Here is a 21855-nt window from a genome sequence, read left to right on the forward strand (position 1 = left end):
TAAACAAGGTCAATTTGGAACATATTTCAAACATTCTTGGTCACATCACAGCATATCCCACAATCCCACATGGTATTTTGATCATAGATAAAGAATATAATATATATATATATATATTACTTTTTGATTTTGTGATTGTGCTGTGCTGTGGTAGTAGAGTAAGATGTGTTGCATATAACGCAGTAGTATTATTCGTAATCAAAAAATTTATTTTTATTTTGTATAAAATGTGTTTAAGATTTTTTAAATAATTAAGAACAAATTCAATAGTGTTTTTTTATATAATTCGTTATAAAAAGTAACAAAAATTATCACATATTATCGTAATTCCATATATGGAAATATAAAAAAATATAAAGATATGACAACTAGTATCCTACCAAAATTTAAACACAAAAAACACGTTACAATACAAAGAACATAAATATTAACAATATTAATATTGACAAGCAAATTACAGACTATTTTTAAAAAAATTTGTATTCGCAAAAAATGCCTTGATTACGTTGACACGTTCAACATAACCTCACTAATAAAAAAACAAAACAATAATAAAAGTGAAGCGGAGTAGCTTCAGCTTGTAAAAAAAATATTGATCTAAGCTCAATCATGTCCTCCCCGGTAATGTCCCCCACGCCCCCACAGAAAAAGCACAAAAAACATAAGAGTGAGAAAAGAGAAAAAGAAGACAAACCGGGTCTCAAATTGATACTTAAAGTTGGTTCACAAACGACTCCTGAACATAACCCAGAATTTGGGACTGGTTTACCGTTAGTTGGAGAGGGATTAGAAGAACAAATGCAGATTGATCCTAATGATCCATATTTTGGTTTGGCGAGAGCTCATCATAAAAAATCTAAGAAAAAGAAAAAGAAGAAAGATAAGAACAAGGATAGGGAAAAGAGGCATAAACATCACCACAAGGATAAGAAGAGAAAAAGGGAAGAAAACGAAGAAAATGGTAAGACGTGTTATTAGGTCTACATCAGTGTTTATCTAGTATAAAATATTATAACACTATTATACATACAATATTTTCTTTTATTGTAGAGGATATTACTATTTATCCACAAATTGGAAGTCCAGGCCGTGAACTAAGGACTTGTGTCATCAAAAAACTTCAGGAGAGAACACCACTTTCAAAAGGTTTGGATCATTTATTAAGCCAGTTGGAGAAAAAGGATCCTCAGAACTTCTTTGCCTGGCCGGTCACTGATAACATTGCACCAGGTTATTCTACAATAATAAGTAATCCTATGGATTTTAGTACTATGAGACAGAAAATTGAAGAAAATCAGTATGCACATTTAGATGTGAGTATACTGTAATGTTTTTATTAATTCTAATTTATTATATTGTTTTTATTTTAATTTATTAAAAAAACACGATAATTTATATCAATTTATTAAACCACTGTACAACAATTTATTTGACTAATTGCATAATTTATCTATCGGATCTTACAATTTAAACGCGGTGCGCGATCTTCAGATATTAACTGTTCTCTTCCCAACAAAATTTCTCTTTTTATATAAAACTCCGTTAGTTTCAGAATTCCCTATAGCAGACATGAATTTACTCGAACATTGGGGAAGACCGGTTGTTGGTGGTGTTGACAAGAATAACGGGAACTCCATCGAATAGACTGGTATTTTGACAAAGGCGGTCTTCAGCTAAAACTAGTTTTTCAACTGCTTAGAAACCTCGAGTCCTGGATGACTCATCATAATCCGGGTCTAGAGGTTTCTGGTAAACAAACTAGAACAAAAACAGAATTAGTCATAATATATTTAGTTTTAAAGGTCATAATTATCTGTAACAATACTATTATATTACAATTAAGCTATAATATAAATTATATACTTAATTTTTTTAAAAAACATCTTTAGGCATCAAATACAGATATATTTACAAAATGTATGTTTCTATTGTAGCAATTTATTGAGGACTTCAAGCTGATGTGTACCAATGCAATGAAATACAACCATGTAGACACAGTCTACTACAAAGCTAGCAAAAAACTACTCCAAGCTGGTTTGAAGATCATGGTTCCTGAGAAACTAGGATGGATGTTGAACTTGGTGCCTGAAATAACTAGTGAAGATGTAGGATTTGAAATAACAGCAGAACTGAGAGCTGTTAAGCATCAAGACGATTATGATGACAGTGATCATGCACATGAAGTTAAGAGAAAGATGCCAGTGTCTAAATTTGAGCCCATAACTGATGAGTTGACACCTGAAGAGATTTTGTCAAAAGCACAGATTGCAGCAAGAACTGCTAAGGCAAAACTATGTAAGTTATTTTTATATTTGAACAGTAAATGTATATAAGTATGTTATTGCAATTTTTAAAGGAGGTAGGTCACCTAAAAAAATGAAATTACACAAAAACTAATGTTATAATTAAGGATCTAAAGCATTATAGTATGAAGCAAAAAGTAAAAATCTGTGGATTTCTATTAGGTACCAAATCTCCAATATCATGTCCGGTATCATATCTAAATATTAGGTAAAATATTAGGTACAAAACCAAAATTCAGATTTTCACTCACTGGCTTCTAATACTCAAAATAAGAGTAAATAAATATATAGAAATGACAGTTAAGATTTTATTTCACATATAGTGCTTCTATAATTAGATTATACATATTTCGTCCTATTTAGGATTTAATATAGCATGATGTGATGGTTAGGTATTTGGCTCCGGGCAAAACTTTGAGTTTTTTCAGCAGAGGTTTGGCATTAATGGGTTCGTTGTGTAATGGTAGGCTATCTTATTCAACTTGTCTAACATATCCAGAGCGATTAGGATTAGTGGGGTTTGACTGCAAAATTTGGCTAGAGATGTGGTGTATCCTGTATTTTGTATTGTGTAAGTGTATTGCATTGAGTGATACAAGGGACTCTTCGTTCTAGTAATCGTAATATATAGTATAATTGCTGCTGCTTCCCTAAGTTCCTCAGTTGTTTGAATCGGGCGTCCATCTATATTAATGGACACTCGGAACAACCGGGATGAGCGTAAGCATAATGACTGGTTATTAATCTCCTCTAACAGGAGATTAATACTCAACTATTAATAACTCGAGTACTGTATTTGTATGAGTTCTAAGTTGAGATCTTTTGAGAGTTTTGTGACAAAATTTTCTGTGTATTGTGTCATTTGTTTGATGTCATATTTTAAAGAGCTGCCTGAGTTTAAGGTGTCTTAAGGAAATTTGTAATTGGTTGTAATACTCTGTGATTTATGGAGTGACTATGAATATGAATGATATGTTTTGATGTGTATTTTAATGTGTTTAGTTAGGAATTTGTGTGTTGTATGTCGTGTCAGTGTTTTGAATATCAGTTGATGTGTAAATTTTTTTAATGTCAGATCTGAAATGGTCCAGACTATGACCTGGAGGATGATAATTGTTGTGTTGTGTGTTTGTGGTTGTGTGATATGTAAACGGAGGTACCTTGAATTGTGAGGCATATTTCGGCTAGATGGAGTTTTTTATTAGAAGATGGCTATTTTTAAGTAAAAACTTCTTTAGCGATGTTGAACACTTTTTTGATTGGAAATAAATCATTAAATACGCAACAGATTTTTGCGACCGTCATCAATACGTGAATTGTTCACAAAGTGGCACAGCTCGAGAACTGTTCTACGGGTCGTGACATATAAGGTCTTGTGAGAAAGAGAAGAAGGTAACTAGTACAATTGAGGAAAAAACAAACTTATCGGCATTGCCTAAGGGGCATTACATTAGATCTTCATTGTTATTGGTCCTATTGCAGCATGTGATACATTAAATGAAAGAGGAGGGGATAACGATTATATTAAGATAAAAAACAAACTAGGCGACTACCAAAATTGCACTACACAGCATTTTCGTTATTATTGAACATATGGTTATGGTAGATCGGAGCAGGGCCCAATTGTGAGCTCTTCAGACACTTAGCTCTGACTAGTACTAAAGGCCCATCCAATCACAGGTTTGAGTCCCACAGGCAGAGTAGATGAGCCCTGTATTGCCAGGGTCTACTCAGCCCGTTTGTTCCCCTCCATGCCTTTGTATCTTGGTACACATACCAAGTTAACTATTGGTCAGCACATTATCAGTAAGTGCTCTTGCACTTTCTGATGATGGTTTTGCACTTTAAACCTCAAAAACCGGCTTAGAGTATCCTAAACGATGGTAGAATACATCTAATACATTTCTTCATGTTTTTCTAGAATTTAATATGGATTCTTGTCATCATTTCTCAAAACTAATGTTTGTATTTTGAGAATTATTTCCGAAGTGGAAATTGAAATGTCAATAAATTTACTTTAACCTTTAATTGTTGCTTATTCCTTTTAAATAATAATTACTTTAAAATGTCGCAAGAAAATAGCTTCAGAACAATATCTAAAGTTTTATTGTAATGTTTCAGTTCATGATCTATCTGTTCGAATCCCATCTTTTATTCGTTAAGTTTCCTCAAAGTGCTTTACAATTTTTTGTACCGTCGTCTTATGGATAGAAAAATGGTTTGGGAGAGTATTATTGAACAAGTTAGGTAGTTTATAATTCGCTTTTTTATTAAAAACTTTCTTTATTGTAACACATAAAATAACTATCACATTTAGTTATTAATACAATTTATTTTACAAGGCTTTTCAATAAATGTCAAGCTATTTTTAGTTTTAAAAATTATTGTCAAAATCACGGAACTCTAAATTTACTGAATTACTTCAAAATTTTTGACACTAAGAAGTTTTATTTATTTAAGACCTTCACGACCAGATAAAATACCAAGTGTTAGATTGTTGAACTCGTATTGAAGTAGGGATTCCAATAATATTATAATCTACAGAGTATTTTATATAGAAAACCAAAGTGACTAATGATATCAGAAAAACCTTAAACCTGGCAACATTGCAAGCATCACATTTAAAATCTCTATATTACAGAATAGGCGTATCTTAGTTCTTCTACAATTTGGACCATCCATTTAAGAGATAATTAGGCGTTTTCAGACTTTTAATCCACTCTGTATATACAGGGTGGTGAATCATCAAATAGGCCATACGAAACCCAGTGGAAAATTCTAAATTGTTGAATTCCTGCTTCCCTAATTATTTTACATCAAAAGTCAAGAAAAACTGTTTATAGAGGACTGAAATATGTATAGAAAACAAATGTTAAATTGTTCTACAAATTAAACGTACAAAATTCCAAAATTTTGTAAAAATATAATAAATTTTTCAGGCCACCCCTTAAAATCAGGCCACACGCTGTGCAAGAATGTGTATGACATGTTGCGTTTGGTCATATTGATGTTTCTGATATTTGACAATATTTGAATTGCCAAAATTTTTATTTGTGATTTATTGTTTAAAAAACAATAAAGTTGATTAAAAATGTATTTAGTTAATAATAATAAATAATAATAATAATCTTTATTAATAGCACATGGCTAGAAAAATATACATATAAATACATCAATTTATACCCTTAAAATTAAATCACAATGCTTTGCTTAACATATATCTTACATAAATTTTTAAATTGAGCTAAGTTTCCAGAAGCCTTAATGTTTTCCGGTAATTCATTGTATTGCTTTAATCCCCTATAAAAAAGATTGTTCTGACCAAAATTAGTGTTGATCCTATTCAGATAAAAGTTATTTCTAGAATGTGCTGTTGTGTTCATGTACATCTCGAACAAAGGTACAATTATTACACAAATGCACAGGTATCAGACCATTTGAGTAGAAAGCAGCAATAATAAAAATGTTTTATTCAGGCAATAGTGCGTGAATTGTCAGTTCTTTATTTAGAGTAAGATATCGCAATAAACCAATTCCAAGTCATTCAACAATTCAAAGGATTTACAAAATTTTAAAAATACTGCGACCGTGATTTCTAATTGTACCTGTACAAACAATATTGATGAGGTACCAAGAAATTTAGAAAATCAAAATTAAATAAATAAATATATTAACGGTAGTTGTAGAAAATCCTAAAATAAGTTCTTGGACCATTGCAGACCAGTTTAATATTCATAATTCCATGGTCTTAAAAATTTTGAAAATGAATAATTTCAATGTTGGAGAAGGAGTTGTTGAGTGATGAGCGGAATTTTGTTATGAAATTTTGCAGACAATTAAAAAAAAACATTTTGTTTAGTGATGAATGTACATTTACATTAAATAATGAACCAAATGTTCAAAATTATAGGATTTGGTCGACAGGAAAGCCTGTGGATATTATTGAAAGCCATATCCAATATCGTCGAAAAATAAATGTCTGGAAAGGAAAATTTAAATTCAAAAAAGTTTTTAGACTTGCTACAAGAAGAGATTTTACCAGACTTGCAGAAATAGCTCCAAATGAAGAAAAAATTTGGTTTCAAATGGATGGATGCCATGCGCACAATAACTGGGTGGTTAAGGAATTCCTTAAAAACAGCTTTAATAATAATTGTTTGATTGGACCTGACTGTAACATTAAGTGGCACCCGAGATCGGCAGATCTAGCTCCAAACGATTATTTTATCTGGGGGCATCTAAAATCAAAAATTAATCTAATTAATTTAGAAATTCTTTGAAGTGTTGTATAACCTGAAATTGAATTGGCGTGTATTATATCTTACATTAAATAAATATCTGGCAGTGCTTGCACTATTGCCTGAATATAACATTATCGCGATTTTTCGTGAACTGAGTATATTTCATCAACTTTATTGTTTTGTAAACAATATAATTTATTGCTTACAAAGTACTATTGAGTGTTAACTAATAGTAGTACTATTTGCGAAAATTTGTTGTTTATAATTTAATCATAAAATAAAAATATGGACAATTCAAAATTCAAATATTGTCAAATATCAGAAACATCAATATGATCAAACGCAACATGTCATTCACATTCTTGTACCGCCTGTGGCCTGACTTTAAGGGGTGGCCTGAAAAATATATTATATTTTTGCAAAATTTTGGCGTACACTTAATTCGTAGAACAATTTTAACACTTGTTTTTAATGTAGATTTCACTCCTCTATAAAAAGTTTCTTATATCTTTTGATGTAAAATAATTAGGGAAGCAGGAATTAAACAATTTAGAATTTCCATTGAGTTTCCTATGGCCCGTTTGGCGATTCACCACCGGTATAATATTTTTTGTTACCAAAAAATTTCGGCAACAGAGGTATTTTGAATATTCTACACTGGCCATTTAACGTTGAGTAAGTGGCTTTGTTTCATTCTATTATGCAATTTTTCGCTCGCCCCTGGAATACTCAAATCAAAACTGAAGGATACCTATCATTTATGAGAACTACTGAGTGTCTAAAATTTTGAAACTGTAGTATAGTTTAAATATTATATGAAAAGAAATATTCACATCTCGTCAACCTGCCATTCTATTATGCACATTTTACTATTATTAGCTCGTCAGATAGAACTTGCTAGTAAAGACAAAATGAAGGATATATTCCTTCGTATATTGGTGGTATTTAAACCATGTAATATAGTTTATTGTACCAAATTTTAACAGAGTTCCATTAACTCTTTCATGTTTTTAAGTAATTAATTCTTCACTCTTATTTTTTTTTAATGAGATTGATAAAAATTTGATTAAAAAACATTTTTAGTGATGAAAAGAGGTAATCCAACTATGGGCTTCTTGAAACAAAAGAAAGACGGAACCACCCACTTAAATATATTAGTAGGAGGCGACGGTGTGATCCCTGGCACAAAGAAAAGACCAATTCTTCTAGGACAGTTGTGTGGGAAGCTATCTGAAGGAACGAGTCAGTTACAAGGATTCAGAGAAGATCGGAGGAATGTTGCCAAGCCAATTAAGCCTCTGTATTATGGAGCATTTGGTTCGTATGCTCCTAGTTATGATTCTGCATTTTCCAATCTCAGGTAAAGATGTTTTCAGTATAATATGTCAAATTGGGTAATTCTTAAAGTTTAAATTGTTATTATACATTGTTTTTGCTATTTATATGGAGTGATATGGAATTGTTTCTTCCCGGCATTTCGTCTGCAACTGTGGCAGGTATTATCAAAGGCGGTATGGTAGAAATCATAACCATCTATCGCTCATTGATGATCTTCTAGTGTTTTCGCTGATTATAAACTTTATGCGCTTCGGGATCTGTCGGTTGGTCAATCCACATAAACGAATCAATGCAATAGCCTTTTATCTGCTAACTATATGGCTTGCTGTTTAAATGTTTCCATGAAAAAGTTTGCAACGATCGGCCTCGGCATCGACTTCCCATTGCCACACCATCAGTCTGTTATTTAAATCTGCCGTCTCACTAGAAATATGATGTAATGCAATGACGATTTAGCTTTGTAATTTAGTTGAGGCCATGGAGTTGGGGTGTCTACATTGTAAAACTGACGTGCACCCTATCCTCGAAACTATGGCATGCTGGACGAGCAATACAGTCTGTAGTCAACACCCCGAGGTATGAGTGGGAACACAAAGTGTACTAATACTCATACGCTTATGAAAAGCACCTGACGGATTATTAGGGGCCTCACATTTCACCATTTTTCAACTTGTCTTAAGTGAAATGACGTTATTCTTTCCTATCAGCCTCTCTTGGCTAACTCTTTGTTTCTTCCGACCCTGAATGGCTGTTAGGTTTCCGAGGGTAGACGGGTTACTATATTTCCTTATACTACATACTCTTTCGACTAAGGGAAAAAACCCTAACAGCAAATCCTGGTAGAGGGTTGGGGCGTAGGGCCTGCTACTCTTCACATGCAAAAAACTCACTGCAAAAAATTCTAAAATCCAGCCTCGGAACGCAGACGGGAAAAAACGAAGTCCACGTAGCAAACAAACAAGGACTTTGAATATAAATACATTGAATATCCAAGGTTGGAGAGCCAAGTCAGATAAAATCATAGCAGAAGTAAATAAAATAAAATCAGATATCACAGTTCTTACCGAAACGAAGAAAAAAGGCCAAGGTATAGAATATATAGGAGGTTTTCTTCATGTTTATAGTGGAGTAGAGAAAGACAAGAGAGCACAAGCAGGGGTATCAATATTGATAAAAAAGACTTAAAAGGAAACCTGAAAAGCTGATAAGATCTCGAGATCATTGGAATATATGCGCCATCAGAAAGTGCATCAAAAACAGATAAACAAATATTATACGAAACCTTATCAGAACTCATTAATAGCCCCAAAGAAATTGTACTGTTGGGAGATCTTAATGCTTGGAGAGGCAAAAAACAAATGACAAAGTGGTAGGTAAATACGGAGCTGCAAAAATAAATTAAAATGTATAAAATCATAAAAGTATACATCAGTATACCTGGGTTGAACAAACTAGAAACACGAAGTCAATTATAGATTATCACAAAACAAGAAACACACATACAAGTCGAAGACGTAAGAGTGGTAAGAGGACCGGAGTGCGGAAGTGACCACTATAAGGTAAGATCAAAATGTTACATACAGTATCGACTGCAACCACTAAATCGAAATGACAACCAACCAGCACAATCCAAACCACTGGAAATGAATCCATCCAAATACAATATTGGTGCACTGCAAAACGACTCCACATCATTTTTATAGTTTAATTTATGGCTTAGCCAAAAATTAACAACCCTGATCTACTCTTCAGCACAGAATGCCTACCAAGAGCTAATAAATAAAGTCAATGAATCAGCTTATGAAGCACTCGGCACTATCCAGAGGAACAAAAAGGATACTCCTTCCTCCGAAAGGATTCGACTACTTCAAGGATTTTGGTTCTATCCGTAGTAATGTTTCCATTTTTGTTTTTTATTTTGTACATGTTTTTGTTGCTTATGTTGTTCGTATTCGCCTCAAAGCTTTTAAACTTTTGTTTTTTTGAATTATTTTAGTTATTTCTCTTGTATTATTTTCTCTCACGTCTTTTCGGATTGACCGGTAGATATCTTTATTTAATTTCTTCATTCTTTTCTGTTTATTATGATACAATCTATTTCATTTTTTACACTGCCATCTGGGCTGCCTACATTGCCTTTTTATCGAAAAAAAAATGGATAAATTTTCCTGGTGTAAGTATTTCAGCAGTCTTTGTGCTCGTTCATTTCTTTCGCCATATTTATACTTACCCTTAGTAATTCAGGCTTGAAAATATCCCGAGGAAATAAAATATTTTCATTCGTTAACCATTCATTTATTTGATGTACTGTCCAGGAATTTGTTGGTTGCTTATTTAAAATTTCCGAATAGTATGAAGCATTATCCAAAACTATAATAGATGGTTAAATTGTTAGCCACCTTCGAAAGAAAAATCTTGCGACACATATATAAGGGCACAAAAGAAAACGGAATATGGCGAAGACGATACAACTCTGAACTATACAAAATATACCAGGATCCGGATATTATAACATTCATCAAAATAGGACGGCTGCGTTGGATAGGACATGTAGAAAGAATGGAAGAAGGCGAAATACCAAACAAAATATTCAAACAGATGCCAGTAGGAAAAAGAACAAGAGGAAGACCGAAACTGAGATACTTAGAACAAATAGAAAATGATATAACAACCTTAAAAATAAAAAACTGGAGAAAAAAAGCACGAAACAGATCGGAATGGAGAAGAATCCTAGAACAGGCCAAGACCCAAAAAGGATTGTCGAGCCAATGATGATGATGATGATAATAGATGGTTTATGTAAACTTAGCAGTTATTCTTTCAACCTTTTCACAAACATATCCGTATTCATGTTATCGTGATAATTAGCAGATTTTGATTTTGACGAAAACACAAGATCCGCTTCATCAATAAAACCATGTTGTCGACCCACATGCAATAAAATATGTCTCTTTCCCTCAGTATCAGTCGGTTTCGTGGATTTTATACTCTCGTCCTACCAAATCCATTTTATTCCATAACATAGCCTCTACAGAACCATACTTACAACCTTCAGAAAGATCTTTAATCTTAGGGTGTGGTCTAGGTTTATATTGTGCAACCTCTATTTATACTTTTTCTGTTTTTTAAAACTGGTTTGAGTTTTGTCTCACTAATACATAATGCATCACACACATGTTTATCTATGTATTAAACCAGTCGCAAAGGGCCTCCATTAGCTTTTTCAGCAGTAAAATAAGCGTGCAAATTGAATATTAGTTGATTTATATCTACACGTCTTGTCGTTTTCGCTGTCAATACACAAACAAACTCTTTCCAATCACAATTACTACCATGAAAAACTTATTAGGGTACCATTAATAATTTGCAACCGGTTTGGGAGTATCGCTTAAGTACGGTCAGTTTCTCTGAATGGTCAAAAACTGAAGTACAGGCTATGAGACATTCAATAAATATCTACGGTTATGTTAATCTCTTATAGCTTTCTGGTTGTATCAAATATCTTGCTGGTACATATAAAATAAAAATATGTTTAAAAAATCTAAATCTTTTCATAACTTCGTTAACAAGGAACTATCTTTAACCATGTAACAGCTAAATTTGTTTTTTTTTATTTTATCGAAAAGAGATTGTTCAACGATGTATATACATTTTATTAATAAAAATTAGACTGTTACCATATGGTAGCGCTAGCCTAATACGTAATACAAAATTAAATGGTATGAAATATTTCATTAAATTCTATACATAGCCCAGCGTCACATTTCAAACATTTTGTGCGTACATTAGATGAATACCCTTATCCGGCACATCTTCTTTTCTTATTTTCATTAAGCACAAGTAAATGTCTACGGCTATCATAATATCGTAGATCATCTGACACTCTCTTAAATGTCACACTGGAACGTGATATTGCTGGTTTTCCAGCGCTTATAGGAGGAGCCCCATATTTGGTAAGATATGCTTGTACTACTTGTCTAGTTGAAATATAGATTCCGTCTTCCTGTGAACATTCCATGCATTTACCATAGAAACATGTAACAACCATGTTAAGATTGCCCACCATCACTTTTTACGTCTGATACTTATCCTATATCTTGAAAGATTCTCATCTAACAAATTAGTACCTCCCATAAATCGGTTATATTCAGTTATAATTGATGGACGACTGATTTGAATAATTTTTTCTCCGTCCTTGAAAATCTTTTTACACTACCAACTGGAATTATTCCTTGGCATGTAGACAACACTGCATTGTTATTTACCCATTTAACGGTAAATATGACATAATTCTTGTTTAGTATTGAACTATAGCTATCTCTCACAGTTTGTTTCAAAAGATCTTTCTTTTTTGGGGTAATAAGCAAGATTTGGGTATGCTGTTTTCCCCAATTGTTCTTGTTCTATCGTATCCCAGTTGTTTTTAATAAAATAAAGTATTAAAACCCGTAAATAGATTGTCAAAATAAAATTTGAATGGTAAAGTTTTGTAAGCTTCAGGGAATTCCTGTATTATATTCGCCATTGAAGCCATGTTTTTACCTTGCTATAGATCAAAATTTACTAAATACCCTGATGGAGTATTCAGACACCACATCTTGTAGCCGAACCTAATTGGTTGTCCCCGAATAAACTGTTTACAGGGATGTTGCCTGAAATATTTTATCATGGATTCGTTAAAATCCAAGTTTTGACCTGGAATCCAGTTGACTAATATTTTTTTCAACTTATCCATCAACTGCCTCAATTTCCACATTTTATTAGATTTGTCCGATTAGTTGTTATCTGCACAGTGCAGGTATCTTAGAATTTCACGAAATCTATCTCGGCGCATAGCTTGACTTATCATTTGATTTCGCATGTCATCTTGAGAGTCCCAGTAAAAGTCTCGACCTGGTAATTCGACATATCCCGATAAAATGAGAATAGGAAAGCAACATTTCATTTCATCCAGCGAGATGGTAGGATTTAAATCGTACTTCAAAAGGGGCTGTTGCCTGTTATGATTGTCAACAATACCTCCATTATCCTCTTCACCTGAGTCTTCATCCGTGAGAATATTTGTATGTAAACGATGTTTAAGGCCTCTTCTAACAGTAATAAATAAACAGTAAATTAACATTAGTACCCATAACTGGCTAGCGTTACCATATGGTAACGCTCTACAAAATAGTGCTAATTATGAAGCTGGTAAATTTTAACATAAAATAACCTAACATAGATCGAAAGTGATCTGTTAGCTATCATATATTACCAATAATTTTACAATTATGCTGAAAATAAAATATTTCTTACACTTACTCTAGACGGAAGTCCACTGGTTGAGAATCCATTTTATACCACAAACTTCAACACACTAATTCAACTAATAGTAATTTTGTTTTGAAGAATCTACTTAAACCACCGCTTGCACTAATATTCGACAGTAAAATGACGCAACCGTTATAATTACTGAATTTCTATTAAGTCCATTACCATATGGTAACGCTAGCCGTTCATGGGTTAATGTTGAGCAAAAAAATAAAGCTGGTAGAAAAACAAACATTTCCGCGTAAAATGCCCAGTTATAAAAGGATTTTTTTAATTAAATTTAAAAATTACTTGTTTCATATTTTCATTACTAGAGCAATTTACTTTCGTACTTCTTATGCTGTATAGTAGAGTGGACCATTGGCTGTCGAGTGCCTAGCGATAATCCAAAACAAACGTAAATTCGTGAAATACAGTGTATTTACGGGGCATATATGTTTAAAGCCTTAAATAATCTTCTTCTTGTAGGACATGGTCCTGTTTATTCTGTCATCCCAGCTCTTGTGATGTTGATGTCTCCCTCTGGGGGGTCTTTCTAGTGGTCTTTTTGTATTGAGTATGTGTTTTTGCCTATTTCGCGATTCTTCCTTGGTTGGTTATGTCGATATGATCTCTCCATTTGCAGCGTCGTGCTCTTGTTCATCTCACTACATCCTGGACTCCAGTTTCTCTTAATGTATCCCCATTTCTTATTATATGTCTAACAGAAATTCCTCTTATGGTTCTTAATACTTTGATTTCTATAGTTCTCATCAATCTTTTTGTAAGCGATGCTTTAGCACTTGTTTTCGGTACGTATGTTAGTGCTCGCCTTAGATAATAAAAATTTTTATTATAGCAAAGAAGAAAGTGATTTGGTATATCAAACATACGGTTCTGATACCTCCGTTCAGTATGCAGAAAGCGTCCAGGACTTTGTGAAAGACTCTGACTATGCTACTCATTTGGTCGACTCTCTATTGGATTTGCTCACAGGCGGTGACCATTCCAGGACCAAAAAGACAATTGAAGAAAACAAAAACCTGCGAGAAGAAGAGCAAGCTGTTAAGACTATGTTGGAAGTAAAGCCTGTCGATTCTGTAAAAGTTAGCGTTGATGAATTAAAGAGTTTGAATGGTATGTTATATTTTCATAGTATTGAGTGAATAATCTTACATATTCTGTTGTTTTTAGATCTTGGTATAGACGTCGGATTCTTGGATAACATGGACGATGAAATCAGAGTAGCTGAGGACCGTTACGAGATGCAACGGCGCCTTGATGGCATGTGTCAGCTATTGGAGAAGCTGCAGAACACTCAATATCAACGTCTGTCAGCTCCTCCCCCATCCAATCTGAACAACTGTCTACCTCCAAATGAGGAAGAAGTGAATGTGGCAGAATCAATCACTGATAACTTGGCAGAAATGGCGAAAAGAGTTCATCCTGGAGATATTGCACAAGTTGCGGGAGTAAGGAAAGCTTTGGGTAAGATAGATTTATAGTTCTTTGGTATATTCTTTATTGCTAACGTTGATTACATTACAACATATCTGAGTTGAACTGCGAACGTCAAATAAGCGATCAGCAAGAACGAAATTGTGGAAGGGAATTGTCAGCCTATCAATGAATCTTATAGTGTTGCATGCATTAATAAACTTAAATACATTGAAAGAATGTATTGCAGCTTCGAATAGCAAATTAAATATTACCTTAATTTTCTAATTTATAAAATGCAATTTTAATGAATATATATACACTCTCTTCTCTCTCTCTCTCTCTCTCTCTCTCTCTCTCTCTCTCTCTCTCTCTCTCTCTCTCTCTCTCTCTCTCTCTCTTTCTTGTCGTTTCCCTATTACAGAGGATCTGGATTCCTCCTATACTGGTGGGACCATCTGGTTGGTGCCGTCCCCTTGGTTTTCTCCCCGGAATGTTTCCAGAAACAATTAATCTCTAAATTATAGTCACCTCATGATCACGTGATCAAAGAACTGTAGAATTCGCAGCAGACATGTTGTGGGCAGTCTTTTTTTTGATGTCATGTTGGCTAAGAATGGAAACGTTTGTCCGATGAGCTGTCAAAAGTATGCACAGCATTCTTGTTTAACACCACATCTCAAAGGCATCCATTTTTTGGCTGTCCCGTATATGACCGTGTCATTCGCATACCTCAGGTTGTTAATAATTTATCCATTTATAATCATGCCATTCTTACAATATTTTAGAGTGTCTTTGAAGATGGCTTCACTGTATATAATAGCAGCGGTGACAATATACAGCCCTGTCTTACCCCCTTAAGTATATCTATGACTTCGAGTTTTATTTTCATTTTCTGATTCCATTACAAATTTGTCATGTTTAACCCAGTCGAAAGACTTTTCAATATGCTCCCGAAGAAGCTGAAGCCGTTTTCACTTGAAGATCCTTTTTGTGTGGGGGATCATCCCATTCTGGGTTTGGTTTTACAGTTTCTGGTGTGACTTCGCTGTTTCCACTACTTTTCTCCATTCATCTCCTTTCTATATTTTATTTTTCTATATTAAGTCTTCTTCCACGTCTCCATCTCAGTTTGGGTCTGCCTCTAGTTTTTTTACCTGGTGGTATCCATTCCGTTATAACTCCTAACGGATTGCTCTGCTCTCTTCTCATTATGTATCCATACCATTTAATTCTTTGTGCTTTTATTGCTCTAACTATGTTCTCTTGACCCATCCATTCTTATATTTCGTGATTCATCCATTGTCTTGCATCCTCTTCGTTTTCCCTTTTTGATCCCAGTATTTTTCTGATAATCTTCCTCTCAAAAATGTTTAATTGCCCTTCTTATCTTGCTGTTAATGTAAATGTTTTTGCAGCATATACTACCATGGTACAATGAATACACAAGGTATGATACATAATGTTCCAAAATCGGTTCGCTTTCGCGCATGACGTAGTCAAGATCGCTTATTCCCGCAACATTTGAATGTAGTTGTATAGGAAAGACTTTTAATTTTAAGTTTTTTTATATAACTTGGCTAATTTAATTATAGTAATTATAAAGAGATGATAAAATTATGTTATTATAATATTTATCCTTTATAAAACATAGATATCCTTTATAAGACAAGTTTTAATTATCTTCTGTTACACGTAGGTACATGTTAATTAACTTATACTGCAGAGTTCGATATTTCAGATGTTTAAAAAGATACAGAAAAGTGGTAATGGAGGTACACAAAATTTGTACGTATATATACCTACTGAACTAAACACAAAATCAAAATAAATAATGACAAAGTCAACTTTATTTATATCGAATGAGCTAGCTGGCCATCGAATATGAGTGTAGTGAGGGCACACAATATTGAACACCATTTAAAATGACATTTTTGTAATATTCACACATAAAATTATCTTGGTATTGTTTATAATAATGATAACATTGTATATTTTAATAATGATAACATGATTTAACAAAGAAAAATATGTTATTTTGGAAGATGCTAAATTGATTTCCTCCGAAACAGTTCTTATTGCAAATTGCATAGCAGGCTAAGGCTAGTTTCTTACTTAACAAATCGATATGAAAAAACCATTTAAGGTTTCATGACTAATAATTAATAAAAATAAAGATTTAGACTTACGTCGTTGACCTAGAAGTAGTAAGAAGCTGCTCAACATACTTTTTGGACTCTCTGTGTTCGCCTCCTTGTACGCGTTTCTTTTGGTTGGTTAAAAGGGTAGCCGATGTTGATTTAGGCAAATAAAGGCTAGGTACTGCCTCAGGTTTGAGTTTTAGACCCTTTTTAGAAACGTAATTTAAAAGTTCCTGTTGTAGATTTCTTTGGCAATCTTCAGTTTTAAAATGTGTATAACAAATTCTTGCAGTATTACAATTAAAATTATCCTATCTACAACAAGATATACTCCACAGTTTTCTGGTCACGCTATCTTTAGGAAATGTATGAAACGTAAAGATTTTATCTTCATTGTCACTATTGCAACAAGCAATTGCACAGCGTACTTTGAAAAAGGTACAAAACCAGATATACACTGGCAAATAAAAACTTTCAGTTTTACAAAAAAATACTATACAGTATAAATAAATAGTAACTAAACACTATACTTTAAAATATATTTATTATCTCATAACTTGCAATTTGCAATAGTCACCATTGATAACCGATATTATTGTTGAACTTTTGTTTTTATACAAGCTTTCTGTCTTGCCGGTGTAAAGTCGTCTGAAGTCGATATTTATTGTGTTTTACGTTTGAACTAATTCGTGTCTTATTTTCATATTATTATATTGTTTGATAAGTAAATTTTGCATATAATAATCGGTAGGTTATAGTAATGTGTATATTTTTTATTTTACTAAATTTCATTATAACTCATCTAAAATACCATATTGAATTGTAAAACAGATTTTTGTCTGTTGTACTCTATTTTGTTTTTATTTCAGTAAAACTGCTTGGAAGTGAGTGACAGTGAATCAGAATAAGCAAATCTACTACTATTTACCTATTCACAGTATTTCCTCTGCAGAAAATTTTTAAATTTCAAGGGATTTGCATACAAAAAGAGTACTTATATTATTAGTATATGTATGAAAACAAAAATAAATATTTTGCCTGAATCTCTAGGAGAAGTAAAGGTTTTACGCTACTGAAAATATATTTTTTATTCAATTATAACCAAAACAAAACATTTAAAAAAAAATTAGATCACTTTTTAACCATAATTTCAAAATTAATGTGTACGTTAAGCTGTAATTATGGGTTCGAGGTGGTTCAGGCGATCTTAACTACGTCACACTCCTGGGCCAGCTGTCAAATGTCATGCGCAATATCATACCTTGTGTATTCATTGTACCATGATATACTACTATTGGTCTTATGGTCGTTTTGTAGATTTTCATTTTTGTGTTTTGGCTTATCTTCTTATCTTATCTCTAAACATTTTTTTTATTTCTATAAAACGCTGTATTTGTCGCCTGAATTCTTCTTTTTATGTCTACACTGTCGTTTCTTCCGTTAATACTCCCAAATATTTGAATGTTTCAACCTCTTCGAAACTGTGTGCATCTATTACCAGTTCTTTCATTTGTGTCTTCTTTTTCTTGCTTACGTTCATGTATTTTGTATTATTTTCATTTATTTCCAGGCCTCTCAGTTTGACTTCGTTTTCTATTTCTTGAAAAGTTTTCTTTAATGCCTTTTTATCTGTTGCTACTATGGTTATATCGTCTGCATATCCTATCATTTCTACTGCATCCTTGTTTATAGTTCCTGCGTTAGACAGCTTTTTTATTATCTTGTCTAGTGATAGAATAAATAGTACCGTTGAGAGCGCATCTCCTTGTCTTACTCCATTTTTTATTTTTATTATTTCTATTCTTTCTCTTCCGGTGTTCTTATAATTCTTATAATTTTATTTGGTATATTACTCTCTTGTACGTCTTGGATAATTTTTTTCTGTTTAGTCTGTCAAACGCCTGTTGTCAAGGAAAAGTATATGTGTTTTTCGTCATACTCGTATGTTTTCTCTATCACTTGTTTTAGCGTATGTATAGCGTCTATCGTGGATCTTCCTTTTCTAAAACCGTACTGGTAATCCGCTATGCTTTGTTCTGTATATATTGTTAGTCCGTCTCTAATTATACCAGTCATTACTTTATAAAATATGTTACATTCAGTAAATTAATTGCTCGGTAGTTTTTGCATATTCTATGCTCTCTTTGTTTTGGGATTGTCACTATAACTTCCTTCTTCCATTCTTCGGGCATTATTTCTTTGCTCCATATATTCTGTATTAGTTCATAAATCAGTCTGTGTAGTGCCCACCGTATTTTATAAGTTTTGCATATTTTCTCTTTCACTTCTGTGTAGGTGAATTCATCTTCTTCTTATTGTTCTGTGTTCGTTATTGTTTCCCTTTCTTCTTCTCTATCCGTTTCTTGATATATTTCTTCGAAATACTTCTGCCATTTTTCTGCTTCTATAGCTATATTAGCTGTCCGTTTTCGGTTGCCTAGTTTAAAGTATTGGTACAATGGTTTTGAGCTGTGTCTTTTAGTTTCTGTTTCTATCTCGTTCATAATTTTTTCTACTTTTTGATTTTTTTTTCGATTTAAATGATTTCTTTGTCTTTTGCCATTGATCGTTGTGTTTTTCTTTGTTTATGCTTAACCATTTTAATCTTGTTTTATGCTGTTCTTCCACTGCTAATTTGAACAAATCGTCAAACCGATTATTTCTTCTTTTATTTTGCGTTATGTCAACCATTTTCTCTGCTGCATTGTTTGTTTGATTTTTTTCCACTGTTTCTCCATTTGTTGTTCTTTGAACTACATCTCTGTAATTACTTCTTGCACAAATCTTCTTGTTACTTCTTTCTCTTTCAATTTATCTACGTCCCATTTTCTCTGTGCTTTTCTCTTTTCATTCTTCGTTGTTTTTATTGTACATTTTTTAATCACTAGCATATGGTCCGAATCGATGTTGGCCCCTTTGTGAGATCTAACGTCATTTATTTATTGTTTCGAAAAAAAAAAAAAAATATTGTGTTAACTCGAAATTTATCAAACAGTATTTTGATGTAAGGTTTTGAATGTTTTTTATTGTTATTATTTCTGAAAGATGTGGCTCGGAAAAATCGTTAAGAAAATATTGCATACAAAAAAAAACATTTTTGAGTTTTAAAATTACAAGGTACAGGATTTTATTGATTTAATGAAGTTAAAATTTAATAATTTAGATTTTTTAGAAAAATTTACAATATTTTTCTTTAATACATAATCTAATTAAAAAGTTTGGTAGTGGGAAGGTCACGTGATGGATAAACCCCGCCCATTAGAAGGAGATGCAAGTACTGCTCCCATCTTTTTTCTGTTGCACTTGGGAAACGGGTTTAGATTGCAGCGCACGGTCTAGGTTATATGTCTAGGCTTTTTCTTCTTAACCTATAATAGTACTTTACATTTATCCATATAGTTAAAAATTAGGTTTGCATAATATGTCCAATGAATTCCATCAATATTACATAAAAAGCTATTAAAAAATGTATTTTATGATCTTTAAATTGACTGACCGATGAAATATATCATCAGCTACATGTATATTAATTACTATTTAAATGGGAATAAGCCACAATTAAAGGTTAAAATACGTTTATTGACGTTTCAATTTCCACTTCGGAAATCGTTCTCAAAATACAAACATTAGTAAATTAAACAAATTTTTTTTTTTTTTTTTTTTGAAAATTTGTTTAATTTACTAATACATGTATATTGTTGCCATATTACTAAAAAAAGTTTATTTTCTGATTATTATTAATATGTACATTATTTCATCTGTGTTGTCATGTATTATCTAAATATAAAAAAAATGTTTTAGGTGTACCCCTTCCTGAAGTTAGCAATCCCCCAGCGCCAGAAGTGGCTAATATCGACCTGGAGTCGGAACTGAGGCAGTTTCTAGAGAGCGATCCCAGTTTGGCACCGAGTCCATTGAGGGACGACAAGACCATTGAAGAAATATTAATGGAATAGTATGACTATGAATAATTAACAGATGATTTTACTTGCTTTTATATTTATTTTAGTTTGATTCTTAGACATATTAAGTAATAAAAATGTATTCAAGAAATTTTTATTTATTCGTTTTATTAACCTACCGTTGACCACATCCCAAATATCTTGAGATAAAAGTTCTCAATATGGAGATCTTTAAGATGAAAAACATCGCTTCATAAAAGTGAAGAAAATAACGAAAAGAATCGGTAAAAACTATTCATTTATTTCCTACATAACTACATACAATATCAACAACCTAAAAAAATTTTAACAAAAAATTAGTTTCATGATCCATAAACAGGAGTTCCATAACTACTAACAGCAGGTCAATTTGGGATTGGACAGGAAATATTCTTCTCGCAGTTTGGACAGTTTCCTACGACTTCTGTGAAAAATCGTCGGGCATTCACAGACATTAACCACTACAACAAAAAGAGAAGTTGGAATATCAATAAATTACTATTTATATTACTACTACAATAATTACGATTACAGTATAATCCGGCAGCTGGGTACCGGGTACCTTTCTGTATACATGGAAAAGTGGATAGTTGAAAACTATTCTACCTTATCTAAAATTTTTCGCTGAGTACGAAAATGTAGGTTCCCCATCTCAAAAAGTGGTACCAACTTTTACAACAATTTTTGGTTGAGTACACCGAAAGTACAAGCTGAATATAGCCGCAAATGTCAACCATGAAATAAAAGATTTTGGTTTGGCAGTGTTGGGATGTTTTTATAATGCATATTATGTTGTATGCTTCAAATATAAAGAGAGAGAAAGCTTTTAAAAAGTACATTTTGATTATACTATTTTATGAATTACTTATGCAATTTTTAATTTATATGAAACAATAACGAGTAAATATTTGTCTCTTTCGAGATTAATTGCAAACATCTGTTGCAATCTGGCAACTGCTGATTTGACCATCAAATCTATCACCTAATCTATCAAAGGACAATTGGCAAAAAACTTCTAATAATTAACTGCAATTAATCTCCAAAGAAAGAAATATTTACTCATCCTTTTTTTATATAAATCAAAAATTACAGAATTCATAACATAATATAATCAAAATGTACTTTTCTAAAGCTTTATCTCTTTATATTTGAAGCATACAACAAC

General features: G+C 32.6%; 2 protein-coding genes across 2 annotated transcripts in view; one reads left to right on the forward strand and one right to left on the reverse strand.

The window, feature by feature from the left end:
• Positions 1-502: 502 nt before the first annotated feature.
• On the forward strand, positions 503-20802 carry Brd7-9 (Bromodomain containing 7/9). Its single transcript, XM_072525734.1, has 7 exons — positions 503-961; positions 1051-1313; positions 1935-2295; positions 7628-7904; positions 14031-14308; positions 14366-14659; positions 20551-20802. The coding sequence occupies exons 1-7, from the start codon at positions 610-612 to the stop codon at positions 20703-20705; spliced, it is 1980 nt and encodes a 659-aa protein (XP_072381835.1). The 5' UTR covers positions 503-609; the 3' UTR covers positions 20706-20802.
• A 129-nt stretch (positions 20803-20931) lies between these two features.
• Fancl (E3 ubiquitin-protein ligase Fancl) overlaps positions 20932-21855 on the reverse strand; it is a 349014-nt gene continuing 348090 nt past the window's right edge. Inside the window, exon 9 of the mRNA XM_072525735.1 lies at positions 20932-21151. Within this exon, the coding sequence (XP_072381836.1) occupies positions 21056-21151 (96 nt within the window). The 3' untranslated portion in view covers positions 20932-21055. The remainder of the gene's footprint in view (positions 21152-21855) is intronic.

Source organism: Diabrotica undecimpunctata, chromosome 3 (assembly GCF_040954645.1).
Source record: "Diabrotica undecimpunctata isolate CICGRU chromosome 3, icDiaUnde3, whole genome shotgun sequence".
Classification (NCBI taxonomy): domain Eukaryota; kingdom Metazoa; phylum Arthropoda; class Insecta; order Coleoptera; family Chrysomelidae; genus Diabrotica; species Diabrotica undecimpunctata.